General features: G+C 46.0%; 1 protein-coding gene across 3 annotated transcripts in view; it reads left to right on the top strand.

Annotated features, from left to right (window-relative positions):
• PLXNB1 (plexin B1) overlaps nucleotides 1-19,898 on the top strand; it is an 81,689-nt gene that overhangs the window by 37,050 nt on the left and 24,741 nt on the right. For all 3 annotated transcript variants that reach the window (XM_075433194.1, XM_075433196.1, XM_075433195.1), the window contains 11 exons: nucleotides 3,015-4,158; nucleotides 8,855-9,037; nucleotides 9,458-9,586; nucleotides 11,387-11,487; nucleotides 12,175-12,307; nucleotides 13,007-13,163; nucleotides 15,934-16,042; nucleotides 16,136-16,244; nucleotides 16,844-17,704; nucleotides 18,132-18,257; nucleotides 19,371-19,493. In XM_075433194.1, coding sequence (XP_075289309.1) covers nucleotides 3,025-4,158; nucleotides 8,855-9,037; nucleotides 9,458-9,586; nucleotides 11,387-11,487; nucleotides 12,175-12,307; nucleotides 13,007-13,163; nucleotides 15,934-16,042; nucleotides 16,136-16,244; nucleotides 16,844-17,704; nucleotides 18,132-18,257; nucleotides 19,371-19,493 — 3,165 coding nt within the window. In that variant the 5' untranslated portion in view covers nucleotides 3,015-3,024. The remainder of the gene's footprint in view (nucleotides 1-3,014; nucleotides 4,159-8,854; nucleotides 9,038-9,457; nucleotides 9,587-11,386; nucleotides 11,488-12,174; nucleotides 12,308-13,006; nucleotides 13,164-15,933; nucleotides 16,043-16,135; nucleotides 16,245-16,843; nucleotides 17,705-18,131; nucleotides 18,258-19,370; nucleotides 19,494-19,898) is intronic.

Below are 19,898 nucleotides of genomic sequence, written 5' to 3'. Positions count from 1 at the left end.
GGCATAGAACGTTGTATTAGCTAGAAAGATTAGGAGTTCCTGTAAGTAGTGTAGTGTGATGATGTCTTGTGATCCTCAGCTGCTTCCAGATCAAAGACTCTCTTCTCCATGTCAGTGTGGTTCTGTCATGATGTAGTCAAGCTCCTGCTGTTGGATGGTCATCAGCCTATTGTTTTGTTTGCAGCATTTTAGGCTTTGAAACTGAGGAGACTCCAGACAGAGTTGCACAACAAGTCATCATGACATCTGCATGATGGCTGTGCAGAGGTACCAAGGCAGCTGTGGGATTAAGGAGTTCCTTGACTTAAGTTTTCTCCAATAAAAATGGTGAGACTGCATAAAAAATAACTCACATGTTGGAGCTGGGGCAAGATACCCTCTACTCATATGAACCCGAGGCAATACAGTGAAGTTAGAGCTCTGTCCTTCAGTCTAGATGTATCTATTTGCTTGCTTTAAAAATACCCCTCATCATGCTTCACGGATAACATCTCCCATGTGATGAGGACCTTTCCAGTACTACAGCGCGCCCTCTCACCACCCTGCAAAGACACTCCAAGGCTAGTTCAGGGCTGTTTGCTAATCCGGGCGAAGCAGCGTGTGTTAGTAGCACTGAAAGCAGAAAACACTAAGTGTCCATTACCAGGGCAAACAAAAGCCCTAGTGTGCACCTAACCTGAACACCGTGCTGGTACGGTGTGAATCAGCAGCCAGCCGTGTGCTCTGGAGGAAAGCTGCCAGCCCAGAGCCAGCATTCCTGCGTCTGGGTACGTTGTGACAGTGCTGCCTGCTTACCTACAGGAACCATGTGAAGTGGAGCTTTTCCAGAGCTTCACAAAGCCTATATTTAATAATGTGTTGTATTTATAATACCTTCCATCCGCTGGATTTCACAAGTAGACTAATCTTCTCAACTGGTCTTTTGGTAGAGCAAAGATGCCAGTTTTGCTGACAAAGGAGCTGGAAAGCAGACTTTTGTGGGTTGTTTTTTTGGGGTTTTTTTTTTTTTTTTTGCAATAACAGTGAAACTAATGATGGATCTAGAGTCTTACATTTATTATTCTCACTGTTGCTATTGTGCTTTCTGCACATTGTGTGCTGGATGTTGTACAGAACAAGTGTAAGACACAGTCTGTGTGGTGAGAAGTTTGTGACCTAAATTGGTTAAGTCCTGCAGTAAATGCTGGGTAGTCTTCTCTTGAAATCTGCAGATGTTTTTCCGCATCTGTGCTCTAAGCACTTCTGGGCTAACAGCACTTGGAGCTTACCAAGATCCAAGAGGGATGATGCTGTAGGAGGGAAGTGGTGATAGCTTTCTTAGCTTTAACTACAAAATTAACATCACCCCTGAGGAGCTGAGTTGCCAAAATGAGCACAGCATATTACAGGCCAGTTCTGGAGGAGATACTGTACTCATCAGCTCTGCTGAGCCTCTGGCCCAGGCTGGCATCTGCGTAGCTGTATGTGGCTTTGATACTTGGTACACAAGAGGGAGAGAACGCAAGGAATAAATTCACAGCTGCATCACCACCTACTTCTCAATTCAAATAAGGTGGTACTCATAGTAAATTATGAGTACTTGCAGCTGCTGCCCATTCTTCATGAGGAAATCATTAATCTAAATGTTGCAGGTACTTATTACCACATTTGCACCATGCTGTGGCATTCCCCATGCTGTTCAGGACAGTCGTTCCCATCAGTGGCGTGGCTTGAATGGATTGCGGTAGATTTCTAGAGGGGTTGATCTGAAGATCCTCTGGAAAGGAGCAGAACAAGTCTGGCAGTTCCTTGTGTCTAACACCCACCCCATCTGGCCTTGCCTGCACTTTGAGGCATGGGGCAGGGAAGGAAGGGAGCATTGTCCACAGAGCAGACATGTTTAAATCACCTTTTACAGTACTGGCAGAGGCACTGTCGAGAGGAGAGTGCCTGCATGAGACCTCTCCCCCAAAGAGTGCAGTAACAAGCAAGCAGGGTAAGTTAGTCTGCTCCTTGCCTGGACGTGCTGCATCTGTCCATGGAGATGGGGGCCCACCAAGGCTGGCTGGACAGGCTGGGGGCAGACTGGTGGCCCTGGGGGGGGGGTGGCTGGGAGGTGCTGTGACTGACTGAAGCCCTTATCCTGGCATCAGGGCACAGCAGTCCTGCTTCGGTGGGCTGTGCTCAGTGGCAGAGGGGGCATGGGAAGGTTCCTTCTGAAGCACCAGTGGAAGAACCTTAGACCCAAAAGAGGCTGTTGATAGCCATAAGTGATAAGAAAGAGAAGGATTAATTATGATATCTAAATCAAATACAGAGCAAAGGGGTTATTAGTTTGCTCTGAATTGGATCCCAGCTACAGTTTATTTAAACAATGGTCCTGCAGGTTGTGTTTGTCTTGGACAGTGGTTTGTTTTACTGTAATGTTGCTCATTCACAATGTATGCGGTGTGCTGGCTGCTGTAGGAATGTGGTCCTGTCCTGGAGAGCTGCCAATATAGCATCATAGGAAAGAGTTGTGCAGGAGTCTGGGTACACATTGATTTTTCTGATATTACAAGAATAGCGATCAACTTGAATGCTTTGAAACAACTTCTGTCACAGCATAGATAGGAACTTCCTCATAAGTTTTGTCTCTGGATTGATGAATCTGTGCTTTGGACTGTTTATTCAGCGAATTTAGTACAAGTCCTGGGCTTGTGAAAAGAAACTTTCCCCAGTACCACTCAGCAGTCTCTGGGAAAGCCTCCAAGAACATTACTTGCAGTACTGCAGCTTCTCCTGAAGATGCCATGTCTGTCACCTTGACGTGGAGGTGATTGAGTAAAGTCGCTAATAGCCCTGCAGGCCTCTTTCTGTTGGTGTTTCTGCAAATGTCCTGTGTTGGCTCCCTGTGTCTAGTTCTTTGCTTTCTGTGGTTATTCATGTCCTCTTTGCCCACTTCTCATTGTAAGAGTGCCTTTGAAGGATTTTGAAGAGTGTTTATCTTCACTCCTGGCTTCCGAGGAGTTACAACAGCTTTTCCTCTCTTGCAGAGTGTTTACCATGCCTCTGGGAACATTCCTTCTTCCTGTTCTCTGTTTCTTGGGAGCAGCGATTCCACAGGGACTGCAGTATGTCACATTCTCACGCAACGCTACGAAATTCCTCCACCTGTCTATGGACTTGGAATCTGGGACCATTTACTTGGGGGCCACCAACTTTCTCTTTCAGCTGACATCTGACCTGCTGATGAAGAACATGGTTCAGACTGGACCAGTTCTGGACAGTAAAGATTGCCTCCCCCCAGTCTCAAAGTTGGAGTGCCCTCAGGCACACCACACCGACAATCACAACAAGCTGCTGCTAGTGAACACAGTGCAGAAGGAGCTTATTGTGTGTGGCAGTGTGCATCAGGGAATCTGTGAGAAGAGGAGCCTCACGTCCATTGACCACGTCCTCTTCCGACCAGAGAGCCCTGGTGACACTCAGTACGTTGCTGCCAACGATCCCAATATCACCACTGTGGGACTCATAGCCTACTCAAAGGATGAGGTCCCCTTGCTGTTTGTGGGACGAGGGTACACTAGCCGAGGAGTTGGAGGTGGGATTCCTCCCATCACTACCCGAAATCTCAGGGCCCATGGAGGGGATGTTCAGGCAACAGACTCTCACTCCATTTTCTCCTATGAAGAAACAGCAAAACTGGCTGTGGGCCGGCTCTCGGAGTACAACCACCATTTCATTAAATCCTTCACTTATCGCTCGAGTGTCTATTTCCTCTTCTACCGTCGGGACCTCAAGTCTCAATCACGCGAGTACAAAACCTACATCTCACGAATCTGCCTGGATGACTCTCATTATTACTCGTATGTGGAGTTACCCCTGCTCTGCCAGAGCAAAGCCAACACATACAGCCTCCTGCAAGCAGCCTATGTCACCCGGCCAGGAACAGGCCTGGCCCAGGGACAGCTGGGCACCGAGGGAGAAGTGCTGTTTGCAGCCTTCTCTGCCTGGCAGGCTTCTTCTGGCAAACCGAGCGAGGAGTCTGCACTCTGTGTCTACACCATGGAGGAGGTAGATCGCCTGACCAACTGGACTAGGGATGTTTGCTACATGAGAGATGGGAGGTCAGAAGAAGGGACAGAAGTGGCATATATTGAATACGATGTCAGTTCCAACTGTGTCCAGCTGCCAGCGGTAAGTGGCTTTGCAACTTTGCCAGGGTAAAAAGTAGTCTGCAGCATGTTCCTGTGTTGCTTTGTGTTCCTGAAGTCAACCTGTTTCCCACAGATGGATGTTGAAATCTGTTTGGGTTAAAAGCCTTTGGGCTCAGGCTCTTTCTTTGCCACTGCGGCAATGAGACGCAAGAACTGTTGCGTCCTGTTGAAGTACAGTCTGTCTCATTGCTGCTGCAGCTCTCTGCCCCACATGGGCAGGTTTCCTTGGAGGGGGAAGTGGACTGTGTGTGGCAATGGGGAGGGCATCTGGTGTGCCCTGGCCCTGAGGCCTGTCTCACGGCAGTACCAGGCAAGAGCACTGAAGCTGCAGATCAGGTGGTTGTTTATCAGTAATTTCATGTCCTGGTCTGCAGTGCAGAGGAGAGGAGTATATGCATGTGCACCTGTGTGTTGGGAAGGAAATTTAAGGGGTGTGCTGTGTCCCTGATGCTTCTGGCAAGGTGCACCTCGCAACACTTTCCTGCAAGGGTGCCGGGGAACAAAAAAAGAACATAAGCAAAAGCAAGGGTCAACAAAATCCTAATTTCCTATAGACTGCCTTTAGTCCTGCAGAATTTTATGCCCACGGCAGACTTTTTCCTGACCTGGCTCCTCTTTGTTTCTAGAGCTGTAAGAGGTGACAATCCTCCTTTGAATTCTATGACAAAGGCATGACAGGATGTTGCAGGACAGAAATGTGAACTGAGGTGGCTGTGAGCCTGAATCCTTGCAGCCACGCCGAAGCTGTCAGCCACGCTGACTGGTGCTGCGATATCGGGATGGTGACACAAACACAGAGCAGCAGCGTTCTGCTGGGGCGGTGCTGGATGCAGTGTCCCAGCATGAGGCTCTGTGGTTGTGAGTAGCCTGTTTCCACCGAGGGCGTTGCTGGTCCTTAGCAGAACAGCGTGTTATCTTGTGCCTTCCCTCCAGAACAGGCTGGCCAGATAATTGCCTCTTCCCAGCCTTGTGCTACAAAGAGCAAAGTGGCACCACAGAGCTTTGGAAGTCTCTGGGTTTGGATGAGTGGTCCAAAACCAGTTTTAAAATTATGGTTTTCCTTTCAGTAGCTAAAGCTGGCTGTAGAATACTTGTGGGACAAGGGAAGGGTAAAGAGCAGGCTTGGAGCAGGACAAATGTAAGGTCAGGAGGAGTATGCAAGAGTTGGGAAGCAAGAGACTGCCCAGCTTGATGTCCTGCTTTCACTGCATTTTAGCCATGCCCCTATGTCCTTTGTAGGGCCATGTGGAAGGAGTTGCCACAGGTGGTTTTTAGGGCAGCTTGAGGAGTTAAATGTCAAACTGGTGTGAGCACTTTAGAAAAATCCTTCATTCAAAATGATGTAGAGTCCCCCGTACCATTTGATCCAGTGGAGAAGCGGGTGCACAGGGTGGGAGACAAAGGCCAGTCTCTGCGATGTGATTCCCGGCACATGATCCCAGGGTCCCAGCTGCACAGTTTGGCACTAGTGGGCTGACTAAAGTATGCCATCTTATTAACAAGTGTGTCCAATGATATGTAAATGTCCTAACAAACTTTATCCTTCACCATTCAGTACATGGTAGCGGTTGTCGCTAAGATTGTATCTAACAACTCGTAAGGGTCTGTGCCAGCTCCGGCCTGCTCCATTCAGTGCTGAGTGGAAGCGGCTGTCAATGAACGTTTTATGCAGGAACAGTTTTAACTCGGTTTCAATGGTGGCAGCTTGTGCTGTATGTAAGGATAGTGCTGATTAATTTCACGTTTTTCTGCCTCCAAACCAGCCTGTGCACAAGGTGTGCCCTTTTCCCTAGTTAGCACTGCCTCCTATTTCTAGCCCAACAGGAGAGGCTAAGATTGAGTTTTACAGTTCGATGCAATCTCTTCAACTGGAGCAAAGCTTGGCTTTGTAAGGATTTCAGAAACAGATCATTTGTTCTAGTTTGCTGGAGATCCCTTAGTCTTCAGATGCAGGAGACTATGTAGATGCTGTTGATGACTTCATAATTGGAAGTGTGAAACATGGTTCTGCAAGGCTTGGGAAGGGTGTATATCTTCTGTGGGTGTAGTTTTCAAGGTATGTAACTTCTCCTTTTGCACTGAGCTTTGTAGTCTTCATGCATAGGTACAGATTTGTCCTGTTGTTGCTTCCCACCCGTGCACTGTAGGAAGCACACACCAGAATTCACAGCAGCAGCTTCGTCCAAACTTGCTACGTCACACTGGATGATCCCTGAAGTGTATTTTCTGCTATGTTGCCAAGATGTTATTCACTGAAATCAATACAAACAGCTTCTATGTAAATTTATATAAGCACTTTATACAGTTATCATGGTCTTAATCCTGTAGAATGGAACAAGATTCAGCTCTTGACTGCTTAACTGCACTGCAAAAAGTCCCTGCAAGGCTGTGGGCAGGCTGTGCCGGTGCTGGGAGAGCTTGCAGAGGTTATGTTGGTTTATGCTACATAAATGTTGTGTGTGAAGTGACTTGCCCTTGGCACCACGTATAGGTAACAGTAGTGCTGTGCACAACTGGGGTACAACTAGTTGACTTATATGTGGGTTTTTTAAGCAGACTTTCAATAATCAGCCTCAGTAGTGAGGTCGTTAGGCTCCAGGTTTGTCTGAATTGATACAAATGTTGCAAAAGATCAGTAGACTCCCACTAAAAATAAACAGTTGATGCTTTTGAGTGTGGAAGTTTGGCTGTGACCCACTTCCTAATAAACCTTATAGGAACTGGACAACTGGAGATATAGAGACCTTTAAGTTACAACAAGGTGCTTGGAAGAAGCTTAAGAATCAAGCAACAGAGCTGATAAGAAAAATATATCTGTCACTAAGAATGAATGATAGCTTAGAGGATAGTAAAAACTAACAATCATTAAAAGCTGTAACCTCCTCGGGGGCTTTAAGTCAGAGCCTTACACCTGATATGCAGAAAATGACTTAAATTAGCATTTGTAAGGAAAACAATAAAACATCAGAATAAAAGCAGTGCTACTCTAACTAGCATGGTTTCTTACGTGGAACTGCCATCTCGAGCCTTGCTTGCTTGTTACAATAGTAATACATTCAGGAAGTGAATGGAGGTCAGCTGAATCTATTTTACCGTGGAATTTTCGTGGACTTTGTCAAAGCTCCTGAACACTTTTAGTTTCTCCAGGAAGCAGTCAAGTGTGTTTAAAAAAAATAAACAAACAAAAAAAACCCACAGCAAACAAACAAAATGCAGAAAATAACAAACACCAAACCCACCAACCAGATAAATGGGAGGAGAAGGGGGGGAAAAAGAGTCGGGTTTTCCATGGGGTTGGCAAGGGGTGATGAGCAGATGCCTCAAGAATGCCGTGTTGTGCTGTTATCGCTGACCTCCGGCGGGGGCGGCTCCATTGCCTGGTGCCGGATGGTACCGTGCAGCTCAGTGCTGCCAAATCCAAAGCCACGGACATCAGACAGACAGAATATGTAACTCTGCTCACAAGGACTCTAAATTCAACCACGTTGCCCGAGGCAAGAGAGGGAGGTGGAGTCGGCGCGGACTGCGCAGTTACTGCCTCTGCTCCACATGCAGCTTTCTAAGATAATTAGCAAGGAGCTAGAGAGGAGGGTGAAAATGTATCCATAAGGGATTCTTGATGAAAATTATTACTTTACACAAGCCACATTGTTTGAAGACAAGCCACTAATCAATTAAAAAATGGTGGTTTTAATAGTAATTGTTGGGTGAACAATCCTGCATTCGGTCTTCAAAAAGATACTGTGAAATGAAAGTGGACGCAGAAGGTGTCAAGAAAGATAGAAAGCAACAGAGGAACTATCCTAGACACAGCTGGGTTTGTAACTTAGGAAAAAGTTGAATCATGATGGAATATCTTCTCTCTACATGTACAAATAGTAAATAAGTTGGCAGATTTCATTCTCTTTCCTTTAGAATTCGGTAAGTCGAGGTTTGGTGGAACTGGGAGGGGTCTAACTGGAACAGAAAGATGACTGTTTTTGCACAGTGCTGTGGAGTTAATTTTCAGGAATCTCACAAGGCTCAGAAGAATTGAAGCAGTGTGTAGAGGTGACTCGTTTTGACTTTTTGTGGGTGTCTGGTTGTGTGCGCTCTATGACTTTTTTTTTTTTTTGCGTATGTGTAGTTAGAAAGCTCTTTGGAGCAGGTTGTGCTCCACCCTGTGTTTATGTGTGTCCTGATGCTTTGGGATTCTACTTCAGGCTTAGAATTTGTAGCTGATACAACAAAACCATGCTAATTGTGGAGGCAATGCTTGTGACCAGGTGGTTTCACACTGGAAGCAAGAATTCTCGTATTTTATTTTGTTCTGAAAAATACGGTGAATCTTCCCCAAAGCTGCATCATGGCAGTGTATAGCCAGTAATCTTTTTCAGAAGACTTAAGAGTTTAGTAGAGTTTTGATGTGTTTCGTTACTGATCGCTGAATGGACTTGCTGAAATGCTTGCAGGATTCTGTAAGGGTACAACTAACCAACGTGCCTAAACTAATTATTAAAAGTTGATTTTTACTCTCAGTCAAAAAGCTTAGAAAGGTTCAAAGCTGAATGCGCTGCTGGGACACCTATTTTAGGAATTTGGGGTGGAAGGGGATGGTAGAAAGTGTTCAAGGTGCAAGTGTTCCATGTGTCTGTTTTTTTGCACTGATCTCCCTGTTCTTTACACTCTCAAAAAAGGACACCCTGTACGCATACCCCTGTGGCTCTGACCACACTCCCAGCCCCATGGCCAGCCGGGTGCCCTTGGAAGCAGCACCCCTCCTGGAGAAAACAGAGGCCCGTCTGACAGCTGTGGCAGTGAACGTGGAAGACGGCCACACCATTGCTTTTCTGGGAGACAGCAGAGGGAGACTGCACAAGGTATGATCTGGCTGTGACAGGAAGCAAAGAGAATATAACTAATCAGGGACACTCAGGTGGATGGGGAAAAAAGGCGACTTCTCTTGTCCCTGGGGAAATCTTCCTCCTAAGGACTGTTACTATCAGATTGTCTCTTTTCACACTGTACTGACTGTTGAGAATGTGAATGCCCCAAACAGTGGTCACATTGCCTTTGGTTACATATGCACTGAGCCAGGTCAGGGCTGGTGCATCCTGTGTGGCTTCCACTAGTACTGCTAGGCACGTGCTTCATGTGGCTCAAGTGACTGCATTGATATTTTGGTTGGAGGTTGAAATCCACACACACAGCAGTGGTTCCAACTTGTTCCTGATGTAGGACAGGTGCCCCCAACTCCTGCTGTGATACTTGGCCTGCGTACAACTGTGACTCTCTTGCAGATGTACTTAGGAGCAACGGGAGATGCACACGTATACGCTTCTTTACCTATCCAGTTAAACAGCATGGTGAGTGGAGACCTGCTGTTTGACCAGTTGCAGGAGCACCTGTTCGTCATGACCCAGTCAATGGTAAGAGCAACAAAATCTCTTCCACAGAAGAGTTGAAAGCATTTAAGGTCCAGACAAACTACTGACAGGAGTGGGGGAGACAGAGAAATGGTTTGGATAGCTAACCCTGTGCTGGGCAGCAGCTGCCTGCCAGTCTGGTTTACAGGGATGGGGACCAGCCTTTTGCAAAAGCTGGAGGAAGTCTTGTTACCCTACACCATGGCCTGTTTGCATGTGCATTGCCACAAGTCAGTCAGGCTGTATCGGCAGCGATGGAGGAAAGTGAACTGCAGGCTGTAAAAGGCTGCTCTATTGGAATGAAGACAAAGGACTGCAGATTCCTGGGTTCCTCTGTGTTAAGCAGGAACTGTCTGGACATTTCAGTGTCATGGAGTTTGCATCTCAATCTGAGCAGAAGAATGTGAGCCTTCTGGGTTCATGAATAATGTGACCTCTCTTGGTTTTGCAAAAGATTAAAAGGAGAAAAGGGAGGTTTTGTGTTGTTAAAAGTGTGGCACTTCTCCTGTTTTTAATCAGTTAAAAGATTAAGCTGTTCTTCTGTAGGCATGTAACCTACAAAAAACAGAAATGTTTGGGAAACATCTTCAGATAGCAGAGGTGCACTCTGATCGGGTATGTAGTAACAGTCCTGCAGATGAAATCAAGCTGTATGAGGAGCTACAAGAAGCACCTTTCTCCTGCTTTCTGTAACTCTGTTTGTGCCCAGTGGCAGTTGGAGGAGAAGAGGCATTGTGATGCCTCGGGCTCTTGGGATATTGGTGTCTGGTGAGTAGGAAATCCAGCTATAGATAGTTTATTTGAGAGGATTTGTACACCCCTAATAGCAGCTCCTTGAGCTGGAAAGAAAAGGATCCTCCTAGCAATGGAAAAGCAGCCCTTGAGTTACTCTGGAGGAAAGAACAACAAAAAAAAATATGAAAGCATGCTGGAAAACCACTGCTTCCCTTCACCTCCCACCAGTGCCCTTCGAGATACTCTGAAATTTTGTAACACTTCAAAGGAGGAGCTGAAATCTGTGAGTGGAAGAAGATTAGGGAAATCTGAAATATCCTTAACAATAATTGTTCTGTCAATAAAAAAATGCAAATTACATCATCTACTTAGCAAAAGTAATAGGTCAGGGATTAGAAGTTGGTATTCTAAAGTAACTAACAGTGTAGTGGCAGATTAAAGAGAGGGCAAGAGGCTGAAATCAGAAAGGAGAGTAAGTTAAGAGAAGTGTTTTGCAAGTAAAACTTACACCTAGATGACAGAAGGTTTTTGTTTCACATTGATCAAAGCCTCTTGGTCTACTTTCAGTCCAAATGATAGTTCTGACACATAAAGTTGGGCAATAGGGCAGATGGATTCAGAGGCCTCAGCTGGAGCTACTGTGTCCAGCTTCAGTCACCTACATGTCAAGAGATGATCTCTCGTGACAGATCCCAGACAAGAAAAAAGTGAATGGTATTCAGTCTGCTGTTGCTTGATCCGTTGTGTTAGAATATAGTTTTATCGATAAATAAAGTCTCCTTCTTGCAAAAAGTGTCCCAGATAACCCATTAATAGCAATAAACTTTGCTGCCTCAGTGCCTCTGTACAGCCTGATATTTAGATGTCCTTCACCAATATGTGAAATGGCATTTCAGATGGGCTCTGGAAACTTGTTCCTTTTTTCTTTAGTTTTGTGAAATATTGGGGATTAAGAAGAAGTTTCAGTGAGCCTGCAGATGATGGGACTTGCTAGCTAGGCTGAATAAGCCATACACCTGGGGCCTGTGTTGTGTGTGCTGTGTTTTCACTGAATTCTTTCTCTGACAGGTGGTAAAGGTTCCCATACTGGAGTGTTCCCTGTACTTGGACTGTGAATCCTGTCTGGCACTGAAAGATCCCTACTGTGGCTGGTGTGTCCTTCAGGGACGGTAAGATAGATCCCTGTTCTCCTGCAAGGATTTTGGAGGGATAGTGCTTAGGAATTGTCTCCACTTAATCTCTTCCTTATGTCTGTGTGTCTGAATTTAGTTTATTTTTAGTTCCTTTTTAGGATATTCTCTCTAATTTACCATTCTCCTGTCTGCCTCCTTAAAACATTGGCAGCAGGCACAGTTGCACATGAGAGTATCTTTCGATTGCTTTTTGTGTCTTTGGTCACTACTCACGATGCTCGTCTCCAGCGGATTTTGGCCTGGTTTTGGTCTGACTGCAGCTCAGACTGCCTCATTTCAAACGTACAGAAACTGCTTTATCTCTTCTATGGTGTCACACTCTTACTTAGCACTTTTTTTCACTTCTTGCTCCTCTGCTGATGTTGCTTAAAGAGACGTGGTTTAGTCCAGTGTGTCTGTCTGCTTGCTGGCTCTGTCTCCTGTAGAATGCCATAGGAACTAGTTTATGACCACTGAAGCCCCAAAAGTGCCTACCCATCTGTATTTTAGCAACAGTTCATCCTATTATTGAAGGTGGTGGGACGCTGGGACTTCCATGGCTTGTGTAGCAGCTTCCCCAAGACTCTAGCAAGGCTTCAGACAGCCATTGTCAGCTTGGAAGCCGAACGTGTCCTGCTAGGACTGCATAGATCTCTCACAGAGCTTCTTGCTGTTTCCCTGCAGGTGCAACCGTCGCTCTGAGTGCTTGCGGTCCAGGTTGAGTGAGCAGTGGCTCTGGAGCTTTAACTCTACACAGCAGTGTCTGTCTGTCCAGTCACTAACTCCAGCCAATATCAGCAGAGAGGAAAAGAGAAATGTGAGTGGTGATGATCCTCTGATGATGATCAAGCATGTAGAAAGTCCCTTGCAAACTTGGGAGTCACAAGTCTTCCTATTGCTTTCAGTGGGGTACTGAATCACTGAGCCTTCAAGCATATGTTGTCTGCCTCGCATAAGGGACTGAACAGCTTGCCTGTATCAAAAGATCATTTAATTTTTTTTTCCCATAAAACTAAATATCCTTGCCTGCTAAGAGTTACTGGGTATTGCAGAGTATTTGGTGGCTGCTTGGGTGGGATCCCTCCTTGGCTTAGTATCTATAAGGTGCTCATGACTGTGGTTTCACAGTGTTTCTGTCACTTGCTGTCAGAAAGGAGCTACCTAAAATTACAGCTTCAGTCTGGCATCTGAGAGCTGACAGAAAGGCTAAGAAGGTGCTGCAGTGTTTTGAAGTCTGTCATTGTCTCAGGAGGTGGCAAGAACCTGTCTTTTTCTAGAGACTTGAGCAAAGGAGGTAGTCACCAATTGCTTGGTGGATGCCAGGTTGAGTTTGGGAACAGCAAGAGGTGATGAATGCAACAGTCAGTCTTAGGAGGCATTATAGGAAAATGGGCGTATATGTAAATAGCTATGTTATGGGGCTCTTAGTTTGAAAAAATAGAACCAGAAAATTAGGCGAAATAAAGAAGAATGTGCTAAAGGGCAAATTATTTACTGGATATTATTGAATTGGTAGATATTCTTGGCTGTCTCGGACTTACCCTCTCTGCATGAGGAAGAATTTTACTCATGTTACTTTGAAGATTATGAAAGCCCAGCAGTTCTAACAGAGTCAGGAATCATGTGTCCTTCACCAGATCCCAGCCAAGCACCAGCTTTGCCAACAGGAGCAGGTCAGTGAAATGCTTTAAATGGAGCACGATAGCTCTGCTAACATTGCTGGGAGAAAGTATGTTGTAGGTCCGTCAGATTGCCAGGATTAACAGCCATGAATGTACGTGGTCTGTCAGCAGGTGTTCATTTCATTCTGTCCTAATATCTGTTTCCTTTCTACTTGTGTGTCACACACATCCTGTGCTATTTTGGGCTGTTGCCAAATTCCAATGCCAAATTCTGGTAGTTGGAAAGGGTTATATGCAAATCTGAATATGAGCTGCAATGCAGTCTAGAGCGGTTACTGATTTGGCAGCGTTGTCATAAATCTGGAGAGAGAACTCTCCTAAATATGGCTTTATTATTTAAATCAAACAAAATGCAAACCTTCTCAAAATCCACATAGTAGTGGGAGAAGGAAGTACACATAAGGAAAGGTAAGAACAGACCCACAATTCTTAAAGTTAGAAATTAATCTGCAATGCAGCATAACCTCAGAAAATACACAGTCAGCTTTCTATTACTGTGAACAATAACTGGCTGAGTATCGCTAATTGGACAGTCTAAAGAACCTGGAAAGTTCTCAGTTTATAGTCTTTGTGTTGGATTTTACCCAGCCTGTCAGTGTGAGCTCTGATGAGCTGATCTCTTCAAAGAGCTTGTTCATCTGAAGTAAAAGGCAGGTGCCAGTTGGGAAGCATTCCACACCATTCACCTAAATGGCTAAATCGATTTTTCCACGCAAGTATGCAACTGATTAATAGGTCTGAAGCAATCTCTGTGAACATAACATGGCAACAGAACCCAGCTAACACATTCATTCAATCTCAAACGCCTTCATTTTCGATATTATTTACAATATTATTCTATCTGTTGGCTTTCACACTGCTTTAGTCTGGAACAAGTGGCCCAGGTCTGCATTCAGGGTGGTCAGGCACAGAGGGAGAGGGCTTCATGCACTGCCACTACAGGCAGAGTGGGCTGGATTGGCTTCCCAGTTTAGTTCTGCAAATGTGGGCCTGAATTTAAGCACAGTTGTGAAAAATCGGTGTAGATAAAGCCACAGTCTAGTTCTGATTGTTCAGGGCTTCAGATATTTTTATGGACTCGCTTGTAAGTCAGTCTTGCTTTTATTTCAAGACTCCATGGATGCTTTACCTACGTTACTTTCATATTGCATCTCTGAGGCTTAACAAGTTACTTCTATTTTCTAACCTAAACTTGCTCATGGATGGTTTGTGTCCGTTTGATCTATTTGTGTTGTCCTTCTGCTTCCACAGCTCCTCTCCCACTCAGTGAACTACGGCCAGGCATTCTTAGCACAGAGTTTTGCCACGTTAGCTGTGCCAACTTTTTCCTCATGTTCTTGTGTTGCTCAGACTTCCTCTCCCCTTCACTGTATTGCTAGCCCTTCTTTGCACAGCTTCTGTGCTCTGCTAAGATAAATTTGAAGCTGGTAACCAGAACCCTACACTGTTTTCTAAATGAGGTCTCATCAGGGCCTTAGATATGCGCACTTTCCTGTTCCTGCTTATAATACTTTTGCCAGCTCACTAAAATATTTGCCTTTTTTTCTGCTTTGCTTTAAAGGTTGCATACTAACTCATGTGTCACTTTAAGCTGTTGAGCTCCAAGTTGATAGCAGAAACTCTTGTTCTCAATTTGCAAGTGCTCGACCTCATCTTCTGTACTGTTGAAAAGCATTATTGACAGTCATGGGAAATAATGGCCTATTTGGAGAAAGGAATATTTATAAATATGGTGTCACAACCCTGAAATCCTGGGAGGTGTTAGCCCTTCCACCACTGCCAAATGCAATCACGTCTATGACAGTGATGGGAGTTGACAGTACTGCAGTGACTCCTGCCTCCAGCTGCATATGATACCCTCATTTTCTCCTAATTGTGGGTTTTCACACACACATCAGCAGCAGCTGTTTTACTAGCATACGGCTTCACTTGTCATCCTGTTGGGAACCCAGCTTAGGTCTGACTGATCCTTCGCCAGACATGTTAATTGTGTTGTCGTGAATCGAAGCTGCTTGCAAGAGGATTGAATTCTGTGAGAGGAACAATGGACAAGCTTCTTGTTACTTATTTTTCTAGCAAAATGTCTTGGAGAAATGGCAGCTCCTGGAGTTGAGCATAGCATGCATTACTTGGTGAACTAATACCCAACTCTAGGGTTGGGGGCATTTGTCTGGAACAAGATTAATTAGCTGTTTTAGTATTGTAATATGCAGAATAACTCCTTCAAGCTCTTGCTATCAGCTGCAGTAAATTTTTACTACCTCTGCATCTATTTGGTCTATCAGCAAATAGTGATAGTCTCTTTCCAAAGAGAACTGGGCTATCCTGAGGCTTGTAGTTAACCTGAGACCTGGATTTACAGCAGATAAGCATTCAGTCATTGCAAGTGAGATTATAAGTCTTAATAAACCTCTGTTTTCCTTTGGATGAAAAAGGAAGACAATCAGCTTTGAGCCTGAAATCTTAAGTCTTCTTCTAATACAGAGATGACAGTGGATTAAGAGCAGCTGAAGATGGAGGGATCCTCGGACTAGTCTTCCTCCCCATGGGTTAGCAAGACCTGTCGTAAACTACTCCTGACAATCTTGTGCGACCTGTTTTTAGTGTCTGTAGGATAATCCAGTGATTGAGATGCCAGAAGCATGAAAAGGAATCTGTCTCCATGTTTGACAGTGTCTTTCCCAAAACATGCCGTGTCTCCTAACGGTATGACAGATTTATAGTGGCTCCATTTCTAAGAAATTTTTATTTTCATTTTCAGATCATGTCACCATAAAGCTCGTAGTGCGTTTCCATGACATCTTCATTGCTTCTGTGGACTTCTCTTTCTATGACTGTGCTGCAGTGGCCCTGCTGTGGAAATCGGCACCGTGAGCACCTGCTTTTTCTTGTCTGTAGTTACAGGGAGGGTGGCTGTCCCTTCCTGGGTCACCTTAGCAGCTGCTTTCCTGTCATTGTTCCAGGTGCCAGAAGTGCGTGAGCAGTCTCTGGGGATGCAACTGGTGCATCCAGCAGCACCTGTGCACCCACAAAGCAGCCTGTGAGGAAGGAACCATTATCTACAATGAAAGGGTATGTCTCCTACTCAGTCCTCATCCTCAGCGAGTTGCAGCAAGTCAGATCTCACATAAAATAGCAGCTGTCAGCCACATCGAGCAAGGAGACGAGCTGTTGGAGCAGAGCCTCCCCTTGGAGCAACATAAGGCTCTGTGGCCCTAATGTTACAAGGCCTTGCTAGGTTTCTGGGGAGGTGCCATCAGATGAAGCAGGTCACCCTTCTCCTGGGGTTATCCAGCCTGTGTTTTCAAAGCAAGGGACAAGAGCAAGCTGACAAGGAGGCTGTGAGTGGGGAGGCAAAACAGATGCCCGGTTTGTGGCTGCCACAGGTGGCCTTGGAGTTTTGGGGGGATGAAGGCAGGCAGACCTCCCTCTGAGTGGAGGCAAATGCAGGCATCGGTGGGAAGAGAGAATGTTGCTGAATCTTCTGCACTGTGAGCACTCCCCATCCTAAGACAAGGTGGCATGAGATGTAGCTCTCATGGAAATCCAGGGGGTGAAGCAACGTTTTGTGAACACTGCTACAGGAAGTAATATGGTGTGTTTTTCTGCTTGAGTTTTATTCTGTTTCATTTCTTTCTCTCTTTTCACCCCACCACGTCATTTTTCTCTAGGCCCAGATCCCAACCTCAAGTGCGTTTCCTTCTTCAGCAGCTCCCCTCACCAAGTCCTCTACCACAGCCCCAACCGTGGTCACAAAACCCATCACTCCCCCCGTGCATGTGATACCAAGCCCTGTGCCCCCCACAGAGCCCAACCACGTCATGCTCTCTGCAGCCTCAGATATGACGACTGAGCCTACAGAAACCCTCAGTTATACATACTTGACTCTCTCAGCCGAAGCAGCCTCTCTCCAGGCCATCACAGAATCCCCCCTACCACCACCAGCGGACAAACCTGCTGTCACTGTGCCAGAGACAACTTCTCCCATTGCATCTGTCCTTACCAGCCCATCCAAAAACGTGGATCACGCAGCCTTGCCCACTGAAGGGCCAGCCACTGCCCAGGAGCCATGGCACGCCGACCCACCCACCACCCTCGTGGGTAGCGCTCTGCACACATCTGCAGCAGCAGTAACGCCTTCCCCTCATGTCACCAGTTTCAAGTGGCCCCCGAGCTCTTTTCCTACCACAGAGGCACTGACATCTGCCATCCCATCTCCCCAAAGCCCCAGCCAGGTGCCGGGGGGCCCTGCTGCCTCTGATGACTCTCCTGGATTGCTGGGAACTGAACTACCAGCTTCAGAGCTCCCGCCGTCAGCTGCCCCAGACTGGCTGCTGGAGGAAGGCACAGAGCTCCAGGACACAGAGGACTGGATGGATTTGCTGCAGGCTGAGAATGACACATCTCCCTTCTCTGCTTCTACTCTTCTTTCGGGTGATGGTGACTCTTCAGAGAGGGATGTCCCTGACTTTCCCAGGATCCTTCACCCTGACCTCGACTATCAGTATGATGCCCCTGAGTTTTGGGAGGAGGTAAGTTGCTGGGCTTTGGAATTGGCTGTCTAAGGCTGTAACACTTTGAAACTTTTATACAGATTGCTGGTCTAGTATTTCAGCACACAGGAGAGGTTTTGTCCTCGGAGAGTGTAGAAGCTGACCGCTGTAATGTGCAGAGTGAGAAGTCACAGCCTGAGGAAGACAAATGTGTGTGAGGTTCCCAGGTTTTGTAGAAATGCTGCTGGCTTGAAGGTGGCAGCTGCTGTGATCTCCAGCGTATTCACAGCTTTCTGGTGTTCACCTGTTTAGACTCTTGCATTGTTTTCTTGGAGCTTCATGGTGGAGAAGCACAGTTGTGTCTGTGTTCAGGCAGGGCTTGTTTCTCTGTTGGCGTGTTAGGCTTTGATTCCCTGTATCAGAGACATGGAGCTCTCTTTCTCTAAAGACCTGTGTTTGTTTTCAGAATGAAGAGCTTAGCTGGGGTCCAGATGCATGTCCCTGTGTGCAGGGAATCCAGGGATCTTCACTGTTTCCAGTCAACGTGGCAAGGAAGATAACCCTGCTGGGAAAGAACTTCCACCTCTATCAGGTAGCCAGCTCAACGCCATCAGCATTGAGAAACTGTATTAATGCAGAGCACTGTTTGGGCAACCTGTCCCCTGGACTGCTAAAAATGTGTGTGAGACACAGTTGTGGCTCTGCCTATGTTTACCCTGCTTGCAGAAACACCTAGAGAAATGACCTACTTCTGTGAACAAAGAACTACATAGCTGGATTTATTGGTGGGTAGGAGGTCACCCAGAGAACGGGAGAGTACAGGTGTGCGCCATCCTGCTGAAAAAGATCTGCATGCGGTTGGATTAAGTTGCACCTGTGCCGCACTGTAGGTGGTAGTTCTTGGAATAACTTCCTGCTGAATCTCTGCTGGTTGTTTGTGTCTCCATAAGCTGAAGATAAGTCTTCTGTTCCCTTTCCTTTCTGGCATGCTCATGTTAATGTGGCTATTCCTGTCGTACCTGAAACTTCTGCAACGGGGAAAACCACCCTTGAAAGCTATGTTTCCTGGGTGTGCCTCTGATAAAAAATCTCTTTGCTTCTCAAGACAGGAGACTGATTTAGTAACCTTTTACAAACAACCGCCTGGGAACATGCAGCCCGCAGACTAATTGTTACTTTATATGTTAAACCTGATGTACTGCACTGCTCAGAAGAGCAGAGCTGATTACAGATGCGTATCCATTTTTTTTACAGGAAGTGTCTAAGCAATTCAGTGGAAGATTTGCAGAAGAGAAAGAAAAGTAACTTAGTATTTTTTGAAGGTGCACTGCCATAATCTGTGTACTCCACTCTTCATTTCCAAGCTAGTGTTTCACAGAGACATACAGGCAGGACTCCACAGTCCCATTGTTTTTTCTTTAATCTCTCCTCCTGCGCTGAGTTCTCCCTGCACTGACATACATGTGCTCCCTTCTAGGTGTTTTATTTTGTGTTGGTTTACCTTTCATACGTGGAGACAGTGACAGCATAGAGAGCCCTTGAATATAGCATAGAGTTGGCATAATGAAGGGAATGAGAGCAGCACACTGCTTGCACAGTAAGTGGCTTGGTAAAATGTACTGAACTGGAGAGGCAGGAGCCCACTGTCGTGTAGGAGGAAGCCCTGCGTAGTTGAGAAGTGGTACCATGTCTATCTTCTCTGCAGGACCAGCAGTGGGACTATGAGTGTGTCCTGAATTTGGAGGGGAGGACAGTGGTGATGGATGCTTATGTGGAAGGAGAAGAAACAAACCAGTCCCTCTGTTATATCACCTGCCAGATGAACCAAGTGAGTGCTCGCAGTACGATGCCATTTCAGAGTTCACACTGAGCTCAACAAAACAGCAGGCTGGAAGGCAAGCTCTTTGGGGAAAAAAGTGTATTTTACAAAAATATTTGTAGACTAATTAGCACTATGGGACCCTCATCTGTGATGCTGCTGCCTGGTGGTACTGGTATCTTCAACCTACAGAAAGATTGTGCAGTCTGAGCCACACGACCTGTTGCTGCACTTACTGTAGTACTGGATGATGCTGTCTCTGAATCACCACTCATTGCAGCCTCCCAGGACAGTGCCACTTCTGCTTTAGCTTGAGGCACTGGTGTTCACGATTCTCTGGATTGTGACTTCTTCTGTGGTGGTGGTTCTTTTGTGAAAAGAAAAATGCGATTTAAACAGTTTTGTTCTTAGTGG

The sequence above is a fragment of the Opisthocomus hoazin genome, chromosome 11 (genome assembly GCF_030867145.1).
Source record: "Opisthocomus hoazin isolate bOpiHoa1 chromosome 11, bOpiHoa1.hap1, whole genome shotgun sequence".
NCBI classification, from domain to species: Eukaryota; Metazoa; Chordata; class Aves; order Opisthocomiformes; family Opisthocomidae; genus Opisthocomus; species Opisthocomus hoazin.
Note: the sequence above shows the minus strand (reverse complement) of the source record. Positions and strands in the feature narration are given on the sequence as shown.